Below are 25419 nucleotides of genomic sequence, written 5' to 3' on the forward strand. Positions count from 1 at the left end.
TTCTGGGCAGAGACAATGGACTTCTTTGACAGCTACTGATGAGTCTTTAAGATGATTATAAATGTTCAGAGAAAGTAACAATTTTTGTAGTTAGGAATAAAAAAAAAGGTAATTGTTCCATATTGTAGCTTTCTTACCATTTGAGAACAACCCCAAATTTAATTCTGCCATCACAGGAATTTTTGGCTGAGTTACATGTGAGAAAAGATTTCCATTTTGAGCATGAAATTTCTTTTAACTGTGATTTCTGATACAACATATGCCATGGAAATGAGGAAAAAATCCCTGCAGTTTGTATGAGGGTCTTCTGATCCTTCTGAAGGATTCTGTGTGCCTCAGTGTGTTAGTGCTTGAAAGGATTTCAAGCAGATGGTTTTGGAAAGCAATGAGTTTTATTTGTACCTGATACCAATAAGATTTTCTTTTTCAAGCAGATTTAATAGTCATAATAGCTGTGCTGTGAAAAAGGGATTCTAAATAAAATTAAAATCTTTGCATGCAACATTTTTTATTTAATTACATCATAAGCTACTAAAATTAAATTTTTTGTTTTTATTTTAAGTGATATAATTGTGGAATTTCAAAGCCACAAAATATACATTACACTATATTTGTGTAATGACCACTGAAAAAGTAGTGCTAGAAACAGAGAGCATCAATTTGAATTATCCCAAGAATATCATGTTCTTGAAAGGTAACAGATATTAAACACCCAATACATGAGAATAACAGGGAAATTCATTTTTTTATAACTACAGTGTTGATCCAGTTTTTTGGCTTTCTAAAAACAGATTTGTGTAAAGACTGTCTGCAGCTGAATTTTTGGGTAGTGATTTTGGCAGATTGAACCTGATATTAAGAACTTTAATCTGTTTGAACAGCATCTGAATTTTCCTGCAAGGCATAATAAAAGGCAGCAAGCAGCCCCCAGTTGCATAAGCAATAACATAATTGCTGTTCTGCTTGGCAAGGTCATAATCTGATTTCTGATTATATGTTAATGGCAACAAATTAAGATACTTCCAAGACGATGAATGTCCAACAACATTATTTTAGTATTCCACGTGCTGTAAAATTTTCTCTTTTCTTTCAGGAATGAATCTTGTTCCCTGAAATGCAGCTGGAGAATGAGGGCAGCTCAGGCCACCCCAGACCTCAGGAGATTGATAGTGTTGGCAGCTGAGGATCTAATTATGGATTATTTGGGTCGGACTCTTTTATCCCAGGTAGGTGTGACTTGATTGACTCAAAAGAGGTTAGTTCATTCAGTTCACAGAGGTTATACTTAGAGCAGGAGTGAATTATTCCCCTAAAAATTGTCATCCTAGTAATCTTAAGGAGAGTCTAACAATTCCTATAAGCAGACATCTTGATTGCATATCGTAGTTACATTGCATGAACTGCTAGCAGTTATGTATGTTATTATTACGTTTGCATTAGTTATGTGTGTTTTTAATAAAGATCAGGATGAAAGCATTTAGTCACACAAATACTGTTAGGAATGTTTCCTTTGCAGCTTCTCTCCCTTTATTCTGCAAAGGCAGAACCAGACTGGCACAGTGTGCAATCCTTAAACTGACCATGAACAAGACACATGGTGATGCAGGGTTTATTACATATTTTAACTTTTCATTGCTTAAGAGGTTGAAAAATATTGTCTACTTGAATTACATAGTAACCCACAACTGGATTGCAGTATTTTGGTGTTTTCCATAGTCTCTTGCATAAGCATTTTTTAAATCTCCCCATTCTTGTATTTCACCTCATATTATCTATCAATATACAGAACATGTACAGTGTGTCTGGGAGTTATTGTGGCACTAAATAAAAGTCATGAGGTCCTGCCTTGCCACGAGCAAGGCTCAGTGTAGATGATGGGGTGCACTAATTAGGGCAGTCTGATCTCTCTTTGTTTATTCCAAAATCCCATGGAAGAAATCAGGAGGGATCTGTCCAAGACATTACATCAGGAGAGAGGCTCAGTCTGATTTATACCATGGTGTAGGCGACACATTTCCAGGACTATATGTTCCAGTTTAACAGATGCATACGTTCTCAGAGGGGAGGACAATGAGTTGATGGAGGAAAAAGCATTCCCTGGAAAATCAAAAGCCCAGGTGATCATTCTGCATCTCAGTATTTCATTTTTTGAGACTCACATGTAGGAGAGGAGCACGACCCTGCTGCCAGAGTAACCAGAACTTATGAGTATTAATTTCCTGCCTTCCAACACTGATTGCCTGGTAGGCATTTCTTAGGTTATAAAATTTCTGTCTTGTTTTCTGCTGCTTAACTCTGTGATCACATCCCATTAGGCGAGCAGGTTTTGATGAAGGGAAGATTTCACCTTGGCTTGGGAGCTTTTTAATAAAACAGTTGTTATTTTTCTAATTTGTCTTCAGACTGTCTTTAGCTGCTCCCTGAAGCACCTTGAGGACAGCAGGGACTGCAGACGGAGGTGCAGCTCTGCAAAAGTTGTTTTCTTTGAGGGAGAAGGCAGTTTAGGAAGCTCCATGTCCGTTGCTCCCAGCTCCTGACCTGCTGCTCTCCACCCCTTCAGTTGTGCTCTCACAGTAATTTTGTGGCCATAAACTGAGCAACTGAGTTAATAATCATCTTTCACCAAGAGATTGTGATAAGCCTGACCGTGCAGTCCCACAGAGTTGTGCCAGCACGACTGAAAAAGCCATTGTCACCATAATTCCAGGCTGGTTTAGACTGAGGTGCCACAGAGCAGGGCACTCCCACCTCTTCTCTTGGGTTTTCCTGACTCTTCCATGGAGTGTGTCAGTGCCAAGTAACAACTTCAGCTGAAAGCAGACTTCTCACTGCCATTTTACTGGAGGGATTTTGGTTTTGAAGAAGCTTTGGCGGAAGCTCCACACAGTCTATACAGCACCCTGCAATTTAAGAACGTCTGTCCAAATTTTTTTTGGCTTCCTTTTAGATTCCAGGTGCGAATTATTGCTGGGTTTAATCTCCTGGAAACCCACATCCTCATTGTATTCAGGGAGCAACCACAGTGTGTGCAGTAAGAGGGCAGGCTTAACCCATGCTCACTTAGTGTGTGCTTTTCCTCCAGCCAATAATCACCTCCAACTTAATTAGCTAATGCTGTGTTTGGGGATTCAATATTTATGCATCAGGGAAGCAATAACTTTGCAAAGCACTCTGTCTGTTGAATGCTCTTTTATAAAAATGGATGTACCTGCATGGATTTTTTCAAAGAAAGATAAACTGCACCAAGCAGTTTGTGTTTGCAGGTAAAATTGGCTGTGATGCAGCAGCTGTAGCAAAGAAAAATTCCCTTATTATGAAAATCCAGCATTCACATCTTTCCTTGTAGGATATAATACTGGAAACATTGCTGAGCCTGTGATGAGGAGTTAATCTGATTCTAAATGAACTACTCAGTAACAGGCTGTACATCTTGTAAGTAAGGAGAACATCTCCATCAAGGCATTTTGAATTGGTTTTCATTTTTTGTATAGACTAAAGAACCTGGGTTTGATATTTGTCTTTCTTTTTCTTTTTTCTTTTTTCTTTTTTTCCAAAAGTCCAAATTTTCTCTTGAATATTTTTACTTTGCATTATAAAGACGTGGAGCTTTTTTAAACATGATTTTTCTTCTTTTTTCATGAAATTGTGTAAACTTTATTTTTTTTCTGTTGGTACTGAGTTTTCTCATGGGGAAAATGTTTTTATTCCCCTGTGGTATATGCTTGTATCAACAAAAGTTTTGTTTAAGGGCAAATTTATCAGACTAAATAGGAGCTTTCACCATTGACTGGGTTATTCATTAACTGAAATTACCCTGGAGGGGTTCTCATATGTAAAAGCAAGATCTAGTGCTCAGTCATAAATCTGCTGCTCTTCTATTTGAGGGCTAATCCAGCCAATTCCAGCACTCTGAGGAGCAGACAGAAGAGCAGAAGCAGCTTTGTCCACAGCTGCCTGGGGCAATAAACCAAAGCCCAAACTCTCTCATCCCTTACCATGCTCCAAGCCAGCCAGTTTTTCTCTCATGGCTCTTTCACATTCATGCATCTTTGCAATTTTTGAAGACAACATTGAATAATATTCAAATAATGGAATATTAAAAATAGCTTCATTTCCTCTAATGTTTAAGAAAAAATAGAACTCCCAGTTATTTCAGTGCCAGGTTATATAATTAATGTTTCAGCTCCAGGACAAAGTAGGCATTTGTTAAAAACTGAAATGCACAAAGAACAAACTCCCAAAGTGTTGTATCCTGGTTCCTAAGTGAGACCCAACCTTTGTGTGCACACATGCACACACACACGGCTTCTATTTAGGGCTGCTTCTCCTGATCTTATCTCTTTGGCATTACAAAAAGATCTCAGGGTAGGAGAAAAATCTCACATTTCGTTTTGTTGACTCCATTAGCTCCATGAAGGAGTTGAGATGCTTTTTGTGTTTGAAATTCCTCGTTGCAATATAATTAAAAGCTCCTTCAGGAATTGTCTTTATCTTAGTCTGTATCACATTTGTTTATTTGTATCTGTTCTGACCTTTCCATTACACTTTTCAATGAATTATCACATCACAAATGTACAGAGATTTCACTCCTGAAGTGCTTTTCAGGCAGTGCCAGGGTCAGCTGAGGATACTCCAAGTGAGGACGCTGAGTCGTGCGCTGGGAAATTCGGTGACGTTTGAGATGTCATTCCTTTGTGTTCCAACAATCCAAACCTCGGGCTAGGATGAGGCTTTGGAGGTCTGAACAACCATGCTCAGGATCAAACTCAGGAGGTTTCTCAGAGATCAGGTTGGGAATCCTTTGCATGCCCTGAGACCACAGCCCAGTGACAGGGACTGGATTCCTACTTTTGTTTCTGTTCCGTTCCATAGTGGGGTTTGTTCATCCAGAAGATAACATAAATAGCAGCAACTTGTTGATCTGGGTTCATGGCCCAACAGAATTTACTAGGAGTTGTTTGTCAATTATTTTGAGATTCCATGATGGAAATTGATACACCAAATAGTTTATTTTAACCTGATTTGTGGATGTGCCAATGTAGTCACATGGATACACAGGATCAGAGTCGCTTCTCTTAAGCTGTCCAGAAATACTTTACATGACAATGCCATAAAATCAGGGAACTGGATATTCTGGAGTTAGAACTTGAGCCATCAGTCACAGTCTGCATGTAATAGAGCTATAAAAGTGTGCATTGACATGGAGTGTGATCGAATTAATATAAACAATATACTCCAAAGCATATACCACTTATCCCAGATGGATCCCACTGGCATGTCTAAATTCAGTTTCCATGTTATTCCTTGGATTTGATCATTAGGTAACACTGGACAACATTAATATTGAAGGGAGCAAATCTTGTACAGGATAAATGACAAGAACACTTACTCTGTCAATTCTCCTTTTATTCCCAGCAGTGAAACTGCATTATCATCGCCACAAACTAATCCCATTTTGTCCCTGAGTGCAGGAGGTCTGTAGCAGAGCGATACAAATGAATTAAAATATATTGATTATATGGAAAATTAAGTGCAAACTATTTAAAACATCCGAAGTGATTAGATGCAATAAAACATTGCGGAGACGATTGCACAGCTGACAGACCCAAGTCAGGAGAGAGCAATTGCCCACTCCAGGGGAGCAAGGACCTGGCTCCAGACCTTGGCTTTTCCACTGGGAGCCTGACAAACACCCTTTGTGCTGGAGGGGACAGGTGTCAGCCCCACCCCAGCCCCTTCCCACTCCCCATTTAGACTTTACATCAAGTCTCTGGGAGCTCTGGCTTGAAATCCCATTTTTCTAAGCAAAGGCAAACACCAGTTTATTGGCACTGGTTCTAGAGGAGCAAAGGTGTTACATAAAGGGCTGCTGAGATTCTGGATTACACAATATTTTTAAGGGACATGTGATACATCAGAGGCTATTTATATGTACATTTGAAGGTAACTGTTGATTACCCGAACTAATTCTTATCCTAGACAGATCAACACAGCTAAGAGGGTACAGAAAAACAATTCTGCAGTAGCATAAAATTAAACTGTCTTGTTTGTGGGTACACAGAAGGATTAAAGAGTATAATTTTACTCTCTTAGACCAAATGAATTCCTAAATTGGAAAAGCAGCTCTGTCCAAGGTCGCCTCTGTTGTTTCCAAAAATATCTCGAAACAAACGCAAGAGGGGCACTTTGTTGGGTGTTATCTAGACATATATAGTTTCAATCAAATTCTTCAACAAGTGTCAGAATAAAAGTCAAACATTTGTCTGACACTGCCAAGTCACTGGCAAGTGAATCCCCTCAAAGGTTGAAAATAAATTTGATAACAGAATTAAGAATTATGGGATGTTTTCTTTAAAGAAAAAGCCATGTTAATTTGGGATTGAATTGTAAACACCTTTTAGACATTTCATTAAAGGGTTGTCTAATTCTTTCCACAACACTGGGTGAAGTGATACCAGGTTGTGTTCATGACCCCAGGAAAATATTTATAGTGCTTTTTCCAGTATATGAGTTCCCTCTTTCCCTCTCTTCATGTTTTATGATCAACCTTCAATTAAACCAAGAGGCAGAAAAGAACCTTCATGGTATGAGATTTTAAAGTGGTGCATTTCCCATACAAATGGTTGAAGTGCACTGTAGTAAATAAAAACCACAAAAGGAGCAGAAACACAGCAGTAAGAACCCAGTGTGAGTGAGCCACACTCCATCTCGCTGTGAGAGCCCTGTTAGAGCTGTGGGAGATGTTTTCTGGAGGAGATTTAATGTCAGGGTGATGCTGTCACTGCCCAATTTTCCTCACTGCCCCGGGAACATTCACTGGCTCTCTCACTGCTCCCTGAGCCCATGTGAAGGGAAAACGAAGGAGAGGAACCCTTTGGGCCAGAAGATGTAATGTGAATGTAAAATCTGAGTGGAACAGGTTGTCTGTGGGTGACTTTCAGTGTTCTGATAGTTCTGTTTGCTTTTTAATGCGCTATAAAAACACGGCAGGCTCGAGGCACGGAATGAGGGAGATGGGGACAATGTTTTATAAATACTTTTAAAAGCCTCCAAGGTTTCAATGCTGCAGTCCACAGAAAGCTGGTTTAGAGCACTGCATCATTTAAAGAGCAAAATGTACCATTTTAATATGATTTTAATTTTAAATGTTTCCATTTTTAGAATCCCAAATTAATCAGCCCTTTTTGCTCTTAGTAGTTCTTCACTAATGGCTCTAAAATTTCTGTGATAACTGCAAAGAAATGCCTAAACACTGGTTTACTCACCAGAAAATGCTGCAAAAGTGTAAACCAAGTAAACTGCTGAATTATTCATACTTTATAACTTTAGACATTCAATTGCTGCTTAAAAAAGATTAATCCAGTTTCAAAAAACCAAAAATTAACCCCCTCCTCATATTTTCATTGCAGAGAATCTTAATGGTTTTTAGGTTGTTTTCAGTATGAGCCAGTTGTAACATTTATAAAGAAGTTGGGAGATTAGTTCCTTCATTATTTCCCTTACTTGGTCATTATTTGTATGTGATATAAGTGTTTCTGGTTTTGTTGTTGTTGTTCCCAAAGTGCAAAGCATATTTCCTATTCCATTCCAGGAAAAATAAGTAGGGAGAGAGAAAGGAATTTGTCTTTGATAACTTGTGTGATCCCATTTTCCATATTCCTGTCAACTGCATTTTTCCTGGTATTAGCAAAATGTGCAGGATTTGGCTTTATCCTATTTCAAGAGTAGACTTAATTAAGTGCTTATTGTATAAATGAGTGGGTTTAGAACTCGAGCAGTTGCAATAAAATTTAGAAGCTTAAAAATGACATCTTATTGTGTAATAAGAGACAGAACTGAAGCAGGAAAATAGACATTGGCTGGAGTAGATCCATTTGCAGGAAAAGAATTCCAGCTCCTGACAGTCAACAAATGCTGGATGTTGTATCCTAATTAGCAAAACCAGAGTTTTTTCATTACTGTGCAGAATGGAAGGGCAAAAAAAGGTAAAAATACACTTTTTAATAATAAATATAGATAATACCTTTATATACAAGGTAAAGAATACCGTTTTAATCAAATGATAAACACACTAAATACTTCAGCACTGGATTTGTGCAATAGCCTCTCATAAATGTCTACTGAAAATCAAACCACATTGCTCAGGACTTGTTATTTCAATTGTTTGTGCTGAGAAAATCTTCACAAACATTTAATTTTCTTTATAAATTAGAACATGTCCAATGGAGCATTGATTTGTGTTGGATGAAAGTCGCTGTTTAAGATAATTACTGTTATTTTTATTTTCAGTGTGCTATAAATCTGATGATGGGCCCTTTAATTCCTGCTTGTTCTGTCAGGATGAAGAACGGAGCTAAATCCAGCAGACCTTGTTTTGGCAAAACTCCCACTGAAGTCAGGGAGGGTTTTGTGAAAGTAAGGCCAGTGTGGTTTGTCTCCCAGCTCCTGCTGATTATTGGGCCAGGTTTGCTCCCTCTCTGAGCCCCCACAGCTGCTCACCCAGGGTGACACCATCACCACCCGTGGAATCAGGGAAATCAGTGTCAGGCAATTGTGAGAAATCCCTTTTTCACCCACTGACCTTGGAGTAACACAGCTTGCCTTGGGAATTTGGAGACTGCCACTATGAAACTGCTGCTGCAGAAACAGGCACGGAGAGTTTGGGGAGCCCACTTTAAATTCAGACTGAGGATTTAAAGAACTCTTTAAACGAGCTGGAAATAGGTCAAATTCTGATTGTTAGAAAACAGCTACCCACGTGGGTGTTGCCAGCCAAGTGGGACCTTGTGATAAAGTTGTTGATTTGTGTAGTACTTCCTTACTGGAACGCTGGCCTGGCCATGAGAATGTCAATCCCCTTTCCACTGCACTGGAGAAAGGCAGCTGAAGGGTTAACAGCATTCCCTCGACAGGAACCTCCTGCTGGCAGTGATAACAGTGGGCACAGGGCTTTGCTTTTTGCATGAGCTCTGAGCAAACAGGGCCAGAGAGAGAACCCAGAGCCACAGGCACCAGAGCTGCCCTTGTACCAGACAGGCTGATGGAGAACAGTGTCCCACGCTGTGTCACAGCCTTTCTCCCAAGGGGACACTTGCAGGTGACAGCACTTCACCCTCTGTGGCTTTCAGTCAGTCACCATTCTGCCTCCAGGCTGGCTAAGCACTGCCAAGGAGGGGTTTTAGGATTGGACTGAGCCAAAGGGCTCTGCATCCATGGCTGGCAGGGGACAGTCACCAGGTAGTGAGCACCGAGCTGCTTCTGGGCCACACAAACAAAACAGTGATCCAAGGAGCAGTTCTGACCTGCACTGCCAGCTCCTGAGCCAGCAAGGAACAGGGAGAACAGATTCCATATTGATTATTGGGTAGGACACTATCCATGTGCATTAATCACAACAGCTTCATCCTGAGGACATCTCCAGGCACTGCTGAACACCTCTGCTGCAGCGTTTTGTAACACAGAGCAGCAGCACACTGTAGGGAAGTCTTACCAAGAGAGCTCTGGAAATTGGGATATTTAAACATAATAGCAGGGCCTAACCTTTATGATTGTGGGCAACTCCATGCATATGACATCCCGAGTAGTAATCTCTGTGTGAGTAAAGAGATAGAAATAAGTAATCCTAGTTTTGGGTAGAGAAGGAAGTCTAAGAACATCTATTTTAGCTATTATAGTTCAAATGGAAGTAAAATGATACCACTAGTATCAACCAAATTATGTGATACCCAGGTGGTAAATGGCTGCTCCCATAAAACAGTGGATGTGATTTTGTCATGCCTGTTTCTGACGCCTGGAACTGTCTCATCTCTCAGGTCCATGTGGAACTTGCTGTAGCTCCAAGGACAGCTGAAATCAACATCACTAAATCCCCCAAAGCTGCAGAATATTACAGTAGTTTTATAGCTGGGATGCTTCCTCACCCAGTTCTGGATCTGGATAGGGATAAGGAGAAGCCTTTGGACACAAAGTGAGCTGCTGCTCATTTGACTGCTTGGATCAGAGTTCCAGCTGGGACAAATCTGGTAAGTGCTGCAGCCCCAAATTTACCTAAATTTGTGATTTGCCTGGACCTTCCCAAGAGAAATGCAAGTATTTTTCCATATGGGATGTTTAAGCTTATTAAGCAGCTAGGCTATTAGTAAAAATGAAGTAAAAAATGGGAAGTTAGCTTTTTGTTGCAAGATAGGAAGATAAAATTGCAAAATTCAAAGATTTTGAATGCTTCCCATAAATCCTGAACTAGGAGGAAAAGCCAGTGAACAGAATCCATTAAAGCTGCATTTATTAAATGTCCACTTGTATGAAAAGCTAAAAATAGTGTTTGAGGTTTTCCAATTTTCTTTTGATAACAGTTATTATGATTTTCTGCTTCATCTCAAAAAGTCATTTTGCTGCTGCTGCTGCAGTGTATAATCTGTGTGCCCTTTCTTGGTGCAGCACAAATGACAGAGCACTAATCAGATCAGAACAACAATCACGTCATCTTTGAGTAACTAGCAGTAAACTGTTTTTATAAGGAAGAAAGATGAACTATTTTTAGGGTAACTCTGAACAGAAAACCAGAAAATGATTGTACTCAGTCTTAGTCCACATCATTGCTGTGAATTTCCGAGGCATTGCTTTTTCCTGGGCAGCAGACTAATCCCTGTCATACATCTTTGTGTAAATGGCCCAGTCAAATAGGATTTCTAAGGTCTGGTTAAAAGTTTTGACTCCAAGTCTATGAAATCCCCTTTCTTCCTACCCTGTCTAGTGACTCTGAACTGCAGGCTGATTCCTAAGTAACCTAAATGTCCATTTTTGGTGATTATCCCACGTTTTCAGCATGTCCCATATCTCCTTGTCTGAGTTATTTTACTATTGCTGTCAAACCTTCAGCAAACGCCTCCGTTGGAAGTCCAGGAATGGGACTGCTGTGGCTTTTGCAGCTCTGCAGCCCCGAGAAGCTGTGCAGGTGCTGTGTGGGAATGATGGCACAGGAGGCACAAAGCACCCAGATGTCTCTGGAGATGGCTGTGCCCACCCCACTTAGCTTTGTGTCCTTTCCTGAGTTTCTCCCTGCCACAGATTCCTTCCATGCCTGTGCCTTCCTTCCTCCCTGTGCCAGGGAGGGTCAGTGTGCAGCTGTTGGGAAAAACTATCTCCTGCTATTTGGCAGTGTGGGAGGGCTGACACAAGGATGTCCTGAGATCTATGGATCTGAGACTCATGCCTCACACTCAAGCTGCACTGTGAGCCCATTTAATGACATTTATTTCTCAAATAAATGTCATTAAATGACCCATTCAAACTTCTTTTTCCTGTGGCCCAGCCACCAGCTATTTCCTTCTTTCCACCTAAATGTAAAAAAGAATACCATACAGTCAAAATGTAGTTTTGCCAACTTTTATTTTGGTCCTGTTAACAAATATATTTAATGAAAAGGCAAACCAGGAACTCTATAATTACCATACCCTCTGGATATAGAAACCAGCAGAAGATCTCATAGTTAGGTATCAAAGAAAGCAAAATTACTTTTTTTATATCCTGAAAAGACATTCCACTTCAGGCAGGAAAAACTATAAAAAACCCCACCAACCTATCTAGGAATCCAGTAAGCCAAAGGAGAGCAGCAGGAGTTCTGGTCCCACAGAATTATCTCTGTGCTGCTGATCTGTGACAGGGGCCAAGAGCTGCTCATCCGGAATGGTGACGTGTGAGGGACACTCTCAATCCTCACCTCCATCCCTGTGCCCCTGGCTCAGCCATGGGGCACCTCTGAGGACAGTGACAGCTGCCTGTGGCTCAGGGCTGCACTCCAGGCCAGATGCAAGAACCACTGGGCCATATCCATGGATAACCTCCAGCCCTGGGATGACCCTCTTGGGGTGTGTAATCCCTCTGGAATTGCACTGTGCAGACAAACAGCTCAAAACTCCTCCCTGGGGAAAGCTTTGGTCGAGCTCCCTTTACATTTTCACACAGGCAGCTCAGAAAATATAAAGGAGGTAAATGTGCAAGAAAAATACTGTAAAAAACAACAACAAAAGATAATGGAAAAAGCTCAGAATCCAATTGATTGTTCTCCAAGCCAACTCCTGATGCTGTAGCAGTGAGGTGTCTCCTGGAAGCACAGTCAGCTGAGCCCAACCGTGCAAGGAAAGAATGACCAGGAGTGTTCAGGCCAGGGCGACAGCAGCCCTGTTCCTGCTGCCACACTGGGTGGCTAAGGACAATAGGGACACACAGGGCCAAGCCAGGAGGGCCACAATTATACAATATCAACTCCCAGGCCTTGCAAAAATGTAACCTTAGCGATAGAGAATGAGAGGCAGCGCAATTACGTGAGTTTTCTGTGACCCTGGAGAAGGATCTGTTTCCCTTTGATCTCCCTACAGATGCGTGCCATTGCTGGCCTCATAAAACACGGATTTACGAGCAGGTTCACCCCAGTGCAGCTCTCCCAACAGCTTCCAACCACGGCACGTTGTCACTGAAACAGTGGAGCAAAAGCTTCCCCAGGGGTTCTTTGCTTTCTCTGTTTATGCACCAAAACCAAACCATGTCGAAAAATCGTAGAATTGATGAAAGCAACAGTATTTAGCAAGAATCTTCCTACCTCATCAGGGTATCAGGAGGAAGAATTCATAACACAAGCCTGTCTTTACCTCCTTCCTGAATGACCTGACCAATGGCTGCTTGATTTTGTTGTTTCAGAAAACATTCTCTCTTACATTCCATTAATTGCTCGAAGTCCTGCCACATTTTCATTTGCTTCATATTTGGCCCGTGACTTTCCCGTACAACTTTCTGTTTCTCTCGTAGTTTCTGTTAAACATACAAAAATATTAGATTTCTGCAACAGCTCTACACCACAAAAGTTGCTCACATAGGCAGCTTGGAATGACAGAGATTTTTATATGCTATGGAAATATTGTTTTGTTCACGTTGATAACACTCCCTGCAAGTGCTAAATGCATTAACACTTGGGATTTAGATCTTTGCATGGATTGACAACTATTTCCATGGTTTTTAACTGTCTAAATATTAGTCTTATCAACTTGAGAACTCATGCTAAAAATCTGACATCATTTCCATACAGAGCTCTTGCAGTATCAAGGTACAATGGATTCGTATCATGATATTGTAACACGAAATCAGTGTTTTACAATTAAACTCCTTCCTCATTATTAAGAGTGGCAGCCCAGACCTGCAAAAATCGCTCAGACTGGCTGAGAAAAGGAAATTAATAAAAGCTGTTTGGTGTGACTTGCTAAGCCCAACCTCGTCCCTGCTGATCTGAGCTTCAGACAAGATTAAAACTGGACAACTGCTTTTGTCTGACGCCGCTGATCCCCTGGCCTTTAGCAGCAGTGATAAGGTTGACAGGCTCTGAATTTATTGTCTTCAACAGGTTGCTTTATATACAACAGAAAATCTGAGCTGGCACAGTTCGTTATGCCCCTGTTTCAGGTTCTTATCCAAATGGTTTTCAGGGAATGTGCTGTCACATTGAGCTGTTTGCCTATCCCTTACAGCAGCTCGTGCTATTCCCTGCAGGAAATCAAGCCCTGAGGAGGGAGCAGGATCCTTTTCCAGGGTATTAGTTACCAATGCCAGCACTGATGGAATTTTCTTTGTAGGCTGCACTATACTTTTTATAAAAGACTGACCACAGCCTTTGTGACTAAGCCCCATAAAAACATGAACCCTACAATGTAAAAACCTCATCCTTACCTTCCCAAGGTTTTCTTGTTCAAGGATTATTCGTGTATACTGTTCTCTAAAGGAAATATAAAATTATTTTATCATGATTTGGTTCTATGTAACAGGACAGCATAGTGATGCAAACATGGAAAATTATTGAAGTATTGGGAGGTTTGTAAATGAGACAGAAAACACAAAAAACCTTTTTGTCATTGAACAACACATCCCTTGATATGAAGGATCAGATCTCCTTGTCTCAGCTGTGCAGCTGGGAAAAGTGATACTGGCTAAGATGTCTTATATTTTTGAAGCAGGCATGATCACTGCTCCTTCCAGCTTGAAGGCAAGAGTGAGACCATGCAGATATGATACTCCTGATCCTTTTTATAATGCATTTATCCTGGTGACATCCCGAGGTGAGCCACAGCCTCGCTTGTACAAGTGTCAGAGTTTACAGACCCACAGCCCTTAACTGCTGTGAATGCAGCATTGGAATGAGTGGGAAAGTACAGGAATGAGGGGGAATGGCATTTCAGCCCAGGTCTGACAAGTCCAGTGAGTGCAGTGGGAATGCTGAACGTTCCTCTCCCAGAAAACAGCCCTCAGGGCCTAAAAATAGGCTGAGAAGTGTTAATGCTGACATTCAGCATGGAAAGCCCTGGCTGTCCACCTCTGTCTGTACCAAGTGGCCACATCACTCTGCCATACCCAAAGCTGACACATGACCCCTGACAACAGAGTATGCAAACCACAACAGCACCGTCCATAGACAGCACTAGGACTTATCTTGAGATTTTTTTGAAATGTGACAGTAGAAAAAACTGTGCACTGAGTCATTAGGAGAAAAATTTATTATAATTTGTGTGTAATTATTACTTTTTTTTTGTGTGAGAGTTGGCTAGTGGGATTTAAAATAATCCAGCTCATCTAAAGAGCTTTCCAAATTGCTCAGGGTAGATGACCTTTGTAAAGAGAAATTCTAATTTCCAGCAAGATGTGTCAGCCTTCATGATGGCAGAGCATGAAGGTTTCCTGGAGTGTGTGAGCAGCTGTGTGGACCCAAGGCATCACATTTCCTTATTCCTTCCCTTTCTCCCAAGTACTCCAGGACCTTGACTGGAGCACTTGGGCCTCAGCCAGCTGGTGATGTCTCCACAGGAATGGACTAGGATCATTTTAGGATCTCTTGCTCTTGGACAATTCCAGCCAGAGCTGTGCTGAGGCTGCTCCAGGTGCTGTGCTGTCCCACTGATCCCAGCAACCCTCACTGAACTGGAGGTGAGGCTGAATCTGCTTCTTTGCCCTGGCACACATCATGTGTTCTCACACATTTGGCCTTCAGAACACCCTCTTTTTTTTTTAATAGAGTTTTCAAAGTAATCATCATCAGATTTTATGTCTTTCCTAGTAAGTTTTTCTTTACTATTTATAATGATGACTGGAAAGAATGTAACTTAATAACTTCGCTAAAAACCCCACAACTTTCTATTTTTAGCAAAGAAAATTAACTTTTCACATTCCTAAGAAGTGACTCCACGGAACAGAGAGTTTATATTCAAAAAAGAGGGGCTGAATTAAGACATTTTTTGTTCAATATGTTGTTACAAAAGTGCAATTCTATTTATGGTTCATTTTTACTCCGTTTACATTCCAGCGCTTGCTGAAAAATACATTCAGGTTCTAAAGGGATGTCTAGAGGAAATTGTAATCGTCTCATTTTATATTTTGCAAAGACATCTCTATTGAACTTTGCTGTAACTCATTGAAATGAGACAGCCCTGTGACCTCTTAGAAAGGTCACAACTCTGGCTGGTCCCTGTGGGAGGATAATTTCCACCGTCGGGAAGTGAAATGGGGACAGCACAGAGGGGTAACAGCCTGTTCACATTCCCCTCACCATACCTGGCATTGCATGGCTGGGCTCGTGCTCCATTCCAGCACTGGCCTCTGATGGCTGCTCCGTGTGAATCCCCACATCCTGGATGTTCAGTTCCCAGATATTTGAGTAGGAGTGAACCAACCTGAGCTCCCACTCCCTGCTGTCTGACCCTGCTGCCTCAGCTGCTCCCCATCCTCATGAATATTCACATCATCACTAAGGCTTTTATCTGATCATCCTTCTGCTTAGTTTTGCTGTTTCATCATTCCCTTACTAGATAAATACTCATTTCCTACAGCCTTCCATTATTTTGTGAGATGGAGCAAGAGGCCTCTCAGCCTCCATCACCTTCTCTCTCCTCATCCTTCTCCCTCCCCAACGTTCACAGTTTTGATTCTTTTCTTACTCTTACTTTCCTACACTCTTTACTACACAGTGTTTGAACATTCCATGCCTCACATCCTTGCAGAAGGTCTCTGTGATGGATTTTACTCAGGTCCTTCACTTCCTGATCTCTGCCTTCTGTTCTAGAACATGAAGATGCAGCTCCAGTGCAGCTCCACAGTGCAAGGGGCTTCAGGAAGGATCTGATGGATTCTCCTGTGAGATTCCATGGAGCTTTCTCACTGTTTGATACATTTCCCTGTCAATGGCCATCAAACTGAGCAAACACGAATTTTAAAACTGTTTTGATAAATGTCTTCACGACTGAGAAATACTGTGGTGGGAAAGCAAAGACCACTTTGTAAAACTACTGACACCAGCTGGATTATTTTGTTGACAGCAAGAATCTAAGATTTACTTTTCTGTAAAACAGGATTTCTATTTCATGCAATATTCTGAAATTTTGAAAAAACTAATTATGAAGAATAAGCCCCAGCTATTTTGATGCTTTTACCAACTGGAAATTATAAATGTTTTTGGTTTTCCTGATGCTTAATTTTGAAACAGTCTGTTGACTGTTGCCTGAATTCTGTTTCAGCTTTTATGTTGTATTAGAAGATTGAACATACACAAAATTTTCAACAGGATACTTCTACAAAAATATTTAGTTAAGTGTAAAAAATCTCCATGGCATGGTAACATTTAGACTTCTTAGCACAGATAATGAATCCAAAATACCTCATTCTCAGAAAACATTTCCATCTTTGGCCGGAAAAATTTCTATTTAAAATAGAAAACTACACCAAAAATAATCTGCAGTTCAATTTATAGTATTTCCTCTTTCTGTCCCTGCCAGTCAAAGGTGAGGGGTCCTGAAAAGAATCCTGGGATGAAGGAAGTGACTTTTTACTGGAGTCAGTGAAACTGAAGGTAATGATGGAGGTTCATGGGATGGTACAGAACCATCCTCAGAGTGTGGGGCTGTCAGTTAAACCCTTATCCTGGGCTGAGAATCTCCAATGGGAAGGGAAAATCTCCTGGTATGCCTGACAGAACTTGTAGGTTTACAGCACTATAGACTGGAATCCGAGACGCTTATTTTTAGATTATTATAGTGCTGCTAAATTTATCAGGTGAACTCCTCCAGTCCAAATGCCAGTGAGAAAATTCCTGACTTCAGCCTCAGTTTGTGAATCTCCTCCAGTCCCCCCAAGGGGAGCACCCTGCCCCACTCACCGAACTGCCTTGCGCCTCTCCTGGGGGTCTGGGGACACATAGGCCTTCATTTCCTCCTTGGCTCGCTGCAGCTGGACCTCCACAGTCTGCAAAGAAATACATCACTTAAATATATATATAAGTGTGTGTGTGTATATATATATATTATAGTTGTAATTTCTTTTTTCAGTGAACTATTTGTGATCTTACCCTTTTCATGCAGTTGATGTAACGGTAGTTGCTCTCTTCCTGGGCACACTCCTCAAGAAGCCCTTTCACTTCCTGTGGGAAAAGAGTAAAATTCCAAAGGGCATGGTGACTGAAAGTTCCCAGGAGATGCCCCGTGTTGCCATATAAACCATGAGAGTTTACAATAATAATAATAATAATCCTGAATTGATAATTTCTCAGATGTTTATATGATTTTGGTTTCTCACAAGTCTCTTTTAAAGTGAGTGACAACTGAGAGGTTTTAGATTTGCAGTTTCAGTCACAGTCAGAGATGCAAAATGACTGTTAACAGGTTTTTATTAATGCCTGACTTCTAACAGGCAGTTCAGTGCTGCCAAGACTCAGGTTCCTCAACACATCTGAAGTGCCAGACACACTGTGAACAAGCATTACCTGGAATACATCTGCAAAGTGCATGTCAGGAGCTACAGACATGCTAATAGTATGTCAATCAGCAATCAATAATTGCATGGAGGAGTATGGAGATAATGGGTTGCTCCCATCTCTGAGAGGTCCATTGCAAAAGAACCCTAATGATCCAAAATGCACACATTCCAGGCTGCACAGCATTTGCAATTACAGAGCTCTGTCACTGTCTGATTTCCAGACCATCAGCTGGAAAACTGAATTCTGCTGTTCAGCTCCTCACCTGTTCCAGGGCAGAGCGATTGGTCTCCAGCCCAGCTGCACAACTGTCATACTGGATTTTCTTCTCGTCGCGTTCTTGAGTTAATTCCTTGGTGAAAAGGGCAAAAGGGCACATAAATGAAATCTTCCTTTGGCTGGCATGTGACACTCAGGCCCCTCACACACCAGCCCCAGCTCCTGGCACACTCTGGCACCTGGCTGTGGTTGTGCAGGGAAGCCACCAACTCCCTCACATTCTGGGGAATCAGAGAGAAGGAAATTTCCACATCCATGGCTTTACCCTGCCAGGGTAACAGGGCTGTGTTTGCAAGGAGAAAGAACAAGTAATTATAAAAATAGACATTAAGAAAGGATCAATATTCGTGCTCCCTACAAAAAGCCAGATTTCCAGTTGTGTGCAACCAACCCCTTCACTGGATTTCACATGCTGACATTTTCAATGGAACCATTAAAATTAGGTTTTCTGGAAATTTCATTGATAAATAAATGCATCAGTTTATTTAATTCCATGGTATTGAGCCAACTTATGGCAGCTGTAGACCCAAAAGCCTTTTTTTTTCCAGCTCTCTATAAAATTTTGAGAACAAATGGACAAATTTGTCAGTGCCACAGACTAATGCAGGAATTAGATCAATGCATCCAACATTTGGATGAGAAGTTATTTGCAATCCACTCAGAAAGGACAGCATTGGTTGGGATCATCAGTGCTGAGATACAGAAATATCTTTGCAACTGATCTGAAACTAACTTTCCTTTGGGTTTGAACTATGACATTTTACATTTTCCCCTGGTGTAGTAATTTTTTAAATCGCTATAAAGGACTACATTTTGTGCCTGCACTGTCAGCTTTTACAAATTCCAACCTTTAGCACGCTGCCTGCTGCAAACGCTGTTGACACATTCTGCTATTTCCAGCTTTCCCTCAGAGTTGATCATGTCCTTGTAGAGCACTTCAGAGATCTGTAAATTGGATTTATTTGTGGGTTTGACTCGATTTAACACAGAAAGAGAGGAGGGTTTCTACAAACCTGGCAGTTCTGACGCAGCTGCCTCAGCTCTTTGATGACAGGAGCAAGGCTTGCCTTCTTCTCTGCCACCATGGCGTTCAGTTTCTTTACCTGAGAAAGGGACAAAATAATGTTCATTAGCTCTATGACCCTAATTGTACATTTATGTAATTAGGAATGTGAAAAGAAAGGGAAGTAAACCAAAATATGGGGGGGAAAAGTGTGGGATGAAATCTTAATTATATAACTCAGGTTCAGGCCTAATTGAGAAAGGGGACTCAGAGAAAGGAAGAAATCCTTAAGAAAACAAATAAACCTGCCTAGGTAAAATAAAGCTTGAAAATGCTAAAACTGAGTCACTTTGACATATTTATACTGAAATTCAAATTGCATCCACCTTTCTGTTTGAGAGTAATTCTATTTTAGTTGTATCCTTTTATTTTAAAAATGCCCTAATGAGTTAAAAAGATGCTATTTTGCTTTTTGCTCTCTTATAATGTTTTCAAATTAGAAATTCAAGTTCTTGCTTCTATGGCTATGTGGGCAGGTAAATTGAAAAGCAGGCTATAGAGAAAAAGACAAGCTATTTAGCTCTTTAAGCACATTAAGCATCTTTTTAACAAATGCTTTACTCCAGTGATTTACAAACGTTTTAGAAAAAGACCCATTGCAGATTCAAACCATTTGTCTCTTTCCAATAATGTGCAAGAACAAATATGAAACCACTTCTGAAATCACAAAGAAGTAAAAAATCAAAGACGTTTTGATATCCCTAAAGTTTATGATGGGGAGAAAATACGGATTTATTTGTAGCATTTTTAAAAATTCTTGATTTCTTGTTTGTACATTAAAAGAAATGCATATTTTAGTAAACTTTGTCCAGATTATCTTTGCAGTTGTATCTGTTAGAAATATTTATATAAATATATATAAACACAGATTAAAGGAAAATTATAAACCCAAACAAAAATATTAAACTGGGATTTATATCCTGAGGAACCAGATATTCAAACTGAGGAAATACAATAGTTTAAGACAAAAATCACCATTTCAGACATGTTATCTAATGTCTGGCCTTTCACTTCATCCATTTCACTCTTCACTGCAGAGACTCTTTCCAGCTCCTCCTGGGTGTAGCTGTATCCAGAGATTCCTTTCTTCTCCTCAATTGCTTGCTGAAGACACAAACAAAAAATGCTGAATGTGAGTCCATTAACCAAGAAACAGCAAATTCTTTCATGGAGCCAAATATTTTAAAGAAGTGAATAGGGTAAGTACTATAATAAATTTATTAATCAATTTATTATTATGAATCAATTTACTATAATTATCTAGCTGCCAGAAAAGTAGATTTTATCTCATGTCTGTACAGCAGGCCAATAAAAACCCTCAGTAAATACAATATTTGGTCATCCAATGCTCAATGAAGTGAACAGAGAGTTTCCACAGAGTAACGTAGGCTGGAGGTCAGGCTCTGAAGAAGTTCAATGTGTAAAATCTGTTTGCTTAATCAGGAGATGCAGCTAATTGTTTTCTAAAGTATTTTGGTAACAAGAATACAGGGACTGGAAGAAAATACCACAGCAGTGTTCCTGTGTTTGGGATGCTTATATTTATCCAGAGCAGAAATCCTTCTGCTGCTGTTCTGGCTTAGGAAAGATTCATCCAGTCTTAAATTTAAACACATTTTCTTCTGAATATTCTGGGGTTAGAATGTTTCCTTCTTGCCTGCTCTTTCTTTAAATACTATTCCTATATATTTTACAGCAGTAGCTTGGATCCTATTTGCTGTTGATCATTCTCTAAGCCCTTACTACATCTGTGGATACCATAAACTAATTTAAGAATCCAGCCTTGCCCTTAGTGGCATTTGTGCAAATTTACCATCGACTTAAAAAAGCAGGGTCAGGCCCCTCAGTCTAAAAAGAAGCTGCAGATCAGTCCTGATGGACACAAAGTACAGCAACCTCACAGTCAACAGACAAAAATACATTTTCTACCCCAAAGGCTCCTTCAGCAAGGGCAGCAGGAGCTGAGGGTGATGCACTAGAATCCAAGCAGCATCCTAAGTGCTCCTAAGGTTGTTCCTGGGGCAGGGAGGGAAGAGGAGCAGCAAAAGCTCAGGTTACCAACTGCTGCTGAATGGCCTCATGGCGCTGCCTCAGGAGCTCCTCTGTCCTCTGGAGGATTCCATACTCTGCTGTAATTTCTGCTATTTCCAGTCGCTTCTTTTTGTAAAACGTGTTCTTGCTCCGGAGTTTGCTCACGTACTGCTTGAACTGGGGGGAGAGAGAGAGAGAGAGCAGCAACTCACTTCACTTATAGCAAAGCAGGGTCTCATCACAGCCTGTAGCTACATTAAATGTGATTATCCTCTTTGTCCTGCACGTTGAAGATGCAGAGTTTAGAACAGAGGGCTGGAATTCAGGATTCCCAGGGTCTATTTATTTTCAGCTCTGCATTTGTTCACTGAGCGAGATCAAGAAAAGCAGCTCCACTGCTTTCTGTCCCAGCTCACTCATTTGCAGGCCTGAGATTGCTCCCTTCTGCTCACCACCGTTTGACAGCTGGAAAAGTAAATACTCCTTGCAAAACGTTATGAGAGTCATGGATAATAAAAACTTAATGCAACAGTAATTTGCACTTGTAACAGAGCCCCAGCTCTGCAGACCAAAACACGGTAACAGCAGGAAAATTGGAAGGGAAGAGGACATGGGAAAGGATTTATCTTTTTTTAAATATTCTCAGTAGTTAAAACTTGTTGTTCTCTTTCCTTGACTGCTGCAAACCTAGATGATATCATTGGCTAAGTTTTTAAACCCAGGAAAATAAAAGCAGAGTCCTTGCATAGAAATAGAGAAAAGCAATATTTATTTCACTCAAAATCTAAAGCAATGGAGAATTTATATTTTTATTAAAGACCGAGTAAAATAATAAAAATCCATGCAGTCCAACAGCCTTAGCTAATTTACACCTGAACTGTGTGTGCTCAATTTGTAACACAAGTACCAGGGGTTGAAACAAACAGGTAAGATTTTTCTGTGCCTTAATGTGTTCCATTTGTCATGCAGTCTCAGCTCTTATTCTTGGGTTTTACATGAGAGCTACGAGGTAAACGCCAGTCACTGCTCAAAAATGCATATCCAGAGATGGAAAGCAAATAAAATTTATGGGAGTAGATGATGTAAGAATAGGCTTCAGAATGCTCCTGGATGAGGAGGGGCTCAATGTGTGCAGGGAGCACAGAGCAGGCAGCCCCAGGAGGAAAACAACTCCCACTCCCACTGATACAGGTTTGAAATACAAACATTAAAGAGCTTAAATTTTGAAATTCACATTAATTTTTCTTTTTGAAGAATTATCCCTCTCCCTTCCACAGAATAGATCCAAAACCCCAATGTGACCACAGGCTAAGAACCCCCAGAGTAACTGTATGTTCTATAAAAAGTGTCCTGGGCAAAATGCCCACAATGAAATCAACCCTGTTCATCTGCCATCCTGTGCAATATCTAGGCCAAAGCTGCCTCTCTCTTGCTACGCTCCAGAACTATTTTTAAAGCCAAAAGCTATAAACGTTTTTGGTGAAAGAACAAACCCACAAATTACTCAATGTGCTCTATGCAGATTGGCCTCTGTGTGGCTTTGGGATAACATCCTACATCCTGCTACTACCCAGGACAAGGATACACAAGGTCACCTGAGCCCCTGTCACACTCTCTGGTACATTATTGGCACATTTAATACACTAGTACCAAATTCATTCCTTTTCATTGCAAATTCAAGCACATCCTCTTAGTTGATACAAAAGACTTCTTTTTTTTTAATTGCTTAGACAATACCAAGATTTCTGTGATTTCCCAGTGATTTCAAAGGTATAAATACAATCTCTCCAACCAACTGAGGAAAATCTAAGGCAAGCACAGTCATCTGTCTTGATCCCTGGGACATTTCATTTGACCAGTGGAATATAATAAAGAATGAGGTAAAGGATTAAACTTAATATGTGACCACACACAGCTATCAAATCTGAACGATCTTCTGTCAGTGTATCCCAGGATGAAATGCAAACTATTATTCTCTTCACTTTTAAGGTCTTGAAAATAGCTTGAGTGGGAGGTAGAGTATTTGCATATTCAATATTCAAAGCATAATGTATTTTACAATGGAAGTCAAAGGATCTTGTTGCTTAACGAACCAATTCCACCACTGTTCTATTATTAGTCGATTAACTTAGGACTATATAATACAAATTTCATCCAAAATTAACTACAAGTTGCTGACAGTGACAACTGAAATCTCTTCATTTTTGGAGGTGGATGTCAGTCAGCACCAGCTCTGGCTTTTTAAAGCAAACTTTACCTTTCACACAGCTTTTATTGCAGCAAACAAGGTAAAACAGATATAAACCAGGGTAGCAAAATGATCATCTGTGTAGAAAATCAATAATTTGGCAAAATGTTCAAAGGATCTGATCTACTCTAAAGGCAGCACAGATTAGTCCCTCAAAATCTCACTGACTGAAGGTTCCTTTAGATCCAGGGCCAAGCTCTGAGCTGGAGCTCTAAGATTTTACTCTACTTAAATCAGCAGCTTGTAGGGATCTCACAGCAAAATTAGGCTGATTTCTTCAGCCTAAAAGCTGAGAATCATTCCACAGTTTTCCAAAAATGGAAAGAAAATATAAAATACCAATGTTTTCATCTGTGTGAGCATTGCTTCTGAGGCTTTATAGACCTCATGGGTACATGAGAAATCAATGCCACAAAACACAGCATTTTACTGTGGTGAAAGGTCTTTTAAATAATTCGCATAGTTCACAGAGAAATAACATTGTTTGGCCACATCACTTTCAAGTTAAGTAACCAAAGGAATCCACTTTTGAGCAGCAGCATTTTCCCATAGCCCAAGTCAGCTGCTCCCTGTGCCCAAACTCAGCAGGCTCATCCTGCAGGATTCCCATGGATCTGCCTGGGCAGGGATGCTCCAGTCAAGGCCATGTCCACCAGTTGCTTTTCTTTCTCAAGCAATTTAACACAAGCAGTTATTTCAGCTTCAAAGACTAAATGACTGGACAAGACCCAAGTGCTGGCACTGAGGGAGCAGTTGAAGCAAACCAGCCTGGAGCCTGTGTCAGCCGAGTCAGAGCCCCTGGAGACACTAAAACCATCCAAGGGAAAGCAAGGAAAGATTCTGCCTTTTCACTCGGCTATTTTTATGGGTGACTAGAACATGACAAGCATGGAATGCAGATTATGGAACACAGGGAATGAAAATAGGACTCTTATCTCTCATATAACATCCCACAGCACACAGGTAGCCACCATCCCTGGGCAGATCTCCTGTATTTTGTTCTATTTTCATTGGAAGAATCCAGCAATGCACCTACTTTATATTTTCCCATTCATTACAATCTGGAAGAGGTTGGCATCACCAGATTCAGTCTCTCCACACTTTGAGATGTAATTTTTATAACCGTTTTAAATAAAATCAAATCAGGGATGTTGAAGTGGTTTCTCCAGGGCCATCCAGAGCCTGGCAGGTTGTCCCCCTCCAGGAAAGGACATCAGCCTGGTGACCACATGGCTCAGTGGTCAGAATGGGACCACAGCCCAGCTCCAGCCCTGGCCTTTCACTACAAGTTCCTCCCCTCATCTCATTTAACCTCATATTTGCCCCAGGAGAAGTTTTCATGAGGTTCTTATTCCAAGACTATCATTAAAGGAAGAAATGGATAAGCTTGTTTTCTGAAAAGAACAAATCCCAGATAAATCGCTCACTTTTGAGTCAAATATTTTAAAATAGTATTTTCTGAATTAATGCCGCAATTTGATTGTGTTATTGTAATCAAAATATTCTTCACATGAAAGTACTACAGAAAATAAAATATTAAGAGTAAGAAGAAAAAGTGTTTCTTTGTGAAACACATAACTAAACAAGGTTCCAAATAAACAGTTTAGTTAATAAAATTATTTGCATAAGCACAATAATTGCAGAAAATCTTAGCTGACTGTATCTGTTTTCATGAAGAACTGAGGAACAGATGTTTTAATTTCTAACTAGACTAATTAATGGGATACAGACTGTCCAAAGTACTAAAATTCAGTTAGGAAAAGTTCCTGAACATGACAGATTTTCCGTATTTTTTCCTAAGAGGCTCTAAATTTAAGCTAGTACAGCCAATATTGGACAGAGTTAATAACTCAGACATCTAAAAGACAACAGTAGAACCTCAGTCAATTAAAATGAAAGTATCCTACAGCCTGCTCATGGCACAGCTCAGCCAGGAAAACTCTTCCTTAGCATCTTCTAGGAATGCTTGCTTCTGGTCAGGCAAGAAGTATTAAAGCAGCCATTACTAATACTCTGAAT

General features: G+C 40.4%; 1 protein-coding gene and 1 long non-coding RNA gene across 3 annotated transcripts in view; one reads left to right on the top strand and one right to left on the bottom strand.

Annotated features, from left to right (window-relative positions):
* The window catches only part of LOC146430142 (uncharacterized), a 72058-nt gene that overhangs the window by 18723 nt on the left and 27916 nt on the right, over nt 1–25419 (top strand). Inside the window, exons 2-4 of the long non-coding RNA XR_014855272.1 lie at nt 1094–1226; nt 9813–10022; nt 20159–20320. This is a non-coding gene — a long non-coding RNA (uncharacterized LOC146430142). The remainder of the gene's footprint in view (nt 1–1093; nt 1227–9812; nt 10023–20158; nt 20321–25419) is intronic.
* IFT81 (intraflagellar transport 81) overlaps nt 11372–25419 on the bottom strand; it is a 34937-nt gene continuing 20889 nt past the window's right edge. Inside the window, exons 12-19 of one of the 2 annotated variants that reach the window (XM_085075490.1) lie at nt 21180–21329; nt 20097–20225; nt 19072–19161; nt 18045–18131; nt 17375–17446; nt 17186–17271; nt 13717–13762; nt 11372–12807 (exon numbers count right to left, since the gene is read on the bottom strand). In XM_085075490.1, coding sequence (XP_084931616.1) covers nt 12625–12807; nt 13717–13762; nt 17186–17271; nt 17375–17446; nt 18045–18131; nt 19072–19161; nt 20097–20225; nt 21180–21329 — 843 coding nt within the window. In that variant the 3' untranslated portion in view covers nt 11372–12624. Of the gene's footprint in view, nt 12808–13716; nt 13763–17185; nt 17272–17374; nt 17447–18044; nt 18132–18254; nt 19004–19071; nt 19162–20096; nt 20226–21179; nt 21330–25419 lie in introns of those variants that run through there. The other variant, XM_085075491.1, reaches the window with a different exon arrangement.

The sequence above is a fragment of the Lichenostomus cassidix genome, chromosome 15, assembly GCF_008360975.1.
Source record: "Lichenostomus cassidix isolate B80296 chromosome 15, HeHo_3.0, whole genome shotgun sequence".
Taxonomy (NCBI): domain Eukaryota; kingdom Metazoa; phylum Chordata; class Aves; order Passeriformes; family Meliphagidae; genus Lichenostomus; species Lichenostomus cassidix.